This window comes from Hypanus sabinus, chromosome 9 (assembly GCF_030144855.1).
Source record: "Hypanus sabinus isolate sHypSab1 chromosome 9, sHypSab1.hap1, whole genome shotgun sequence".
NCBI classification, from domain to species: domain Eukaryota; kingdom Metazoa; phylum Chordata; class Chondrichthyes; order Myliobatiformes; family Dasyatidae; genus Hypanus; species Hypanus sabinus.
In genome coordinates this window covers 6870343-6873167 of record NC_082714.1, presented here as the reverse complement: position 1 = coordinate 6873167, position 2825 = coordinate 6870343, and the positions used below count along the sequence as shown (strand labels likewise).

At 50.8% G+C, this 2825-nt stretch overlaps 1 protein-coding gene across 1 annotated transcript; it reads right to left on the bottom strand.

Moving 5' to 3' along the window:
* Positions 1–246: 246 nt before the first annotated feature.
* On the bottom strand, positions 247–2571 carry LOC132399061 (small integral membrane protein 10-like protein 2A). Its single transcript, XM_059978987.1, has 2 exons — positions 1925–2571; positions 247–1211 (listed from the first exon to the last, which is right to left on the bottom strand). Exons 1-2 carry the CDS (start codon positions 2096–2098, stop codon positions 1191–1193), a joined length of 195 nt encoding a protein of 64 aa, XP_059834970.1. The 5' UTR covers positions 2099–2571; the 3' UTR covers positions 247–1190.
* Between the last annotated feature and the right edge of the window lie 254 nt (positions 2572–2825).

Sequence of the window (2825 nt, the reverse complement as noted above, 5' to 3'; positions counted from 1 at the left end):
CTATATGGAATATGTTGCCAGGAGCGGTGGTAGCAACAGATACATTAGGGAAGTTTAACAGACTCTTAGATAGGCACATAGATGAAGGAAAATGGTGTGCTATGTAGGAGGGAAGGGTTAGATCAGGGGTTCCTAACCTTTTTATGTCATGGACCAATAGTGACGCATTTGCATTACAAGCAGGTGTACCTGATAAAGTAGCCTCTGAGTATACAATTGTACTAAGTCTCAAAAAATGCCGTTACCAAGAGAAAATTTATGATCTGTATTTGTTTTTATCAAACTTGAAAAATATTCAGATTTAAACAGTCACTCAGCCATTATTGCACAAATGGAACAGTACATTTGGAAAGGCAGTTATCATGCCATAATTGCAGTCCTGAGGCCCATCATTTTAAGTTAACTATCTTACACCATTGTGCTAAGCACTACATTGCAAAAGGAACACTTCAGATCAGACAGAAGAGGTTTCTATGGAGATTGTCAGGAAGCACAGAGCCTGCTGATACCCAGAGAAAGGTGGTTGGATCACTGCGAGGGGGTTAAAAGGAAAAGCCATCATTTCAATTTTGAAATCATCTCCTAACAGCGAGGGCTTCATGTGCAACTAATAAGATTAATTTGTCTTTTAATATTCCCTCATCTGACTGCAGCCTCTCTTAACAACTGGTGGTTGGCAAAGTGCAGACATTTTCCCCCTGGGTTCCACCATGTCCTGAACAGCTGTAAAACTTCACTCACTCTCCCCAGACAGTCCATCATTGCCGCTGTGTCGGGGCTTTTAAAGTGCTCATCCAGATTTCCCTCTGCTATTGCCAAACGTGGAGAGACATGCACCCTCCGAAGATTCCTTGCTGAAAAGCAATTTTGAATAAAAGAAAGAGGCTCTTTCCCCTCTCTACACAGTGATTTCCGCTGTTCTATTAAAACACCAAGTCCATTTCTTAAAGGAAATGTAGCTTGAAGCTGCCAACTGGAATCCTGCGATTGTGTAGAAAGCCCATGGGCACCTGTGACCGCATCATTCCTTCCGCTGCAGCGCTGATAACTGTTTACATTTTCCAACGCATTCACAGTCTGCGTACTCCAGTATAGTCTGAGATTTGAAGTCACCATTATCAATGGTTGATAAATAGACAGCAATTTCAAAGTCCAGGACTGAATTAACACAGAGACATGCTCCGAATCACCTAGTGGATCTCAATGTGAACCTGTTAAGAAATAAGACATGGAAAATCTCCAAACTCATCTGATAATTCTTTCTCCACACTCACACTGCCTGCCTCCGGCCCTCACTCCCATCCCAAACTTCACACACAAACCTTACTCAGCCTCCTTTTATTCCCCCTCTCCACATACTATCTCATCACCCATCCCTACAACACCACCACCCCCCACCACAGAATCTGCAAACTGCTGTCCCCTCAACTCTCTGATCCCACCCACTCTGACTGCACAATCCCCTCCTTGGCTCGCTGATCCCACTGCCCTCCCACCTCAGTCAGCCCGTTTCTCTCCTTCCCTTCCCCATTCAATGATCCCTAGAGCTTCCAACCCCAAAGTTCTACCTCACCCTCCAACTGACACCTAACATACCCTCCTCACCCAACACCCTCGCTTCCTACACCCCTCTTCCATCCCACCAGCAGCACCCTCCTCCTCCTTCCACACCCCCTCACCAACACCCAAGTCCCCCACCACTCCACCTCCTCTCCCCTCACTTTCACCCCACCTCCCTTCCATTCACTGCTTGCACTTCCCCTCGCCCACACGCTCCCTCCCCACCCCTCCACTGACGGTCCCTCTTCCCTATCCCCTTCTCTCTCCCTACACCTTCCCTCCGAACCTCCTCTCTTCCAATCCCTCCCTGCCCCTCCCCTCTCTCCCCACCCTCTGCATCCTCTGACCTCTCCCTACCCCTCACCTGTAGGCGGACGTTCAGCACCATGGAGGTCACCAGGTAGAGGTAAGGAAAGCGGAGGCGGAGCCGCCAGGCCAGCTCAAAGAAGGTGACGAGGGTGCGGCTCAGGCCTTTGGCGAAACCGCCGTAAGAGATGACGGCGGGGCGGCTGAGGGCCAGCTGGAGCAGGCCCGCCATACAGCGCCGGGCTGGGACGCGGCCCTCAGGCCCAGGCCCAGGCCCAGGCCCGAGCCCGGGTACCTGCTCCGGCCCCCAGCATCGTCCACCCTCCGCCGCACGGAGCACTTCCTGCCCGGGTCACGCCCACTTCCGGCCTCGGCGCCTCCACCACTCGAATTGGGGCGAAAGTTTGGTGATTTGAGCCTGGCTTCCGTCTGCTGGGTCTGTCCGGAGAGCAGGAGGCAGGTCAGCGTTGTGGCGAGCAAGCTGGGGGTGTGACACTGTCACAATTACAACCAGCTTCATTATCACCCACTTGAGTGACGTGTGGGCTGTCCAGGGAGAAGGGCTTGTCGTGTCCATTCCGGGGCAGCTCATCCACCTTTGGTCCCCACCGGACACCCAGCTCTCACCTGTGGCTCCGAGGAGCTGTTTGCAAGTGACAGTGCTCACACCCCAGTACACCAATTCGACAGGTGAGGGTAGCCAGAGAGTACCTCAAAGTAAAATTTATTATCAGAATACATACAAGTCACCGTATGCAACCCTGAGATTCTTTTTCATGTGGGAAAATGTATAGAATAGTAATTGTAAACAGGATCAATGAACAACAAACTGTGAAGTTAGGTTTGGTCGATGATTGTGACCAGGAGGACAGTTGTGCAACACTTTGTGCAGAGCAAAGGGTGTGACAAGGCATAGAAGTCACACTCATCCACTGCCACCAAGGAAGACCCCCGTTCTG

What these genes read in the sequence shown, in the direction of transcription:
- LOC132399061 (XM_059978987.1), bottom strand. Translation starts at nt 2,098, where the DNA reads ATGGCGGGCCTGCTCCAGCTGGCCCTCAGCCGCCCCGCCGTCATCTCT. An exon ending in TGCTGAACGTCCGCCTACAG is followed by an intron (nt 1,212 to 1,924) that starts GTGAGGGGTAGG and finishes ATTTCTTAACAG; the next exon opens with GTTCACATTGAGATCCACTA.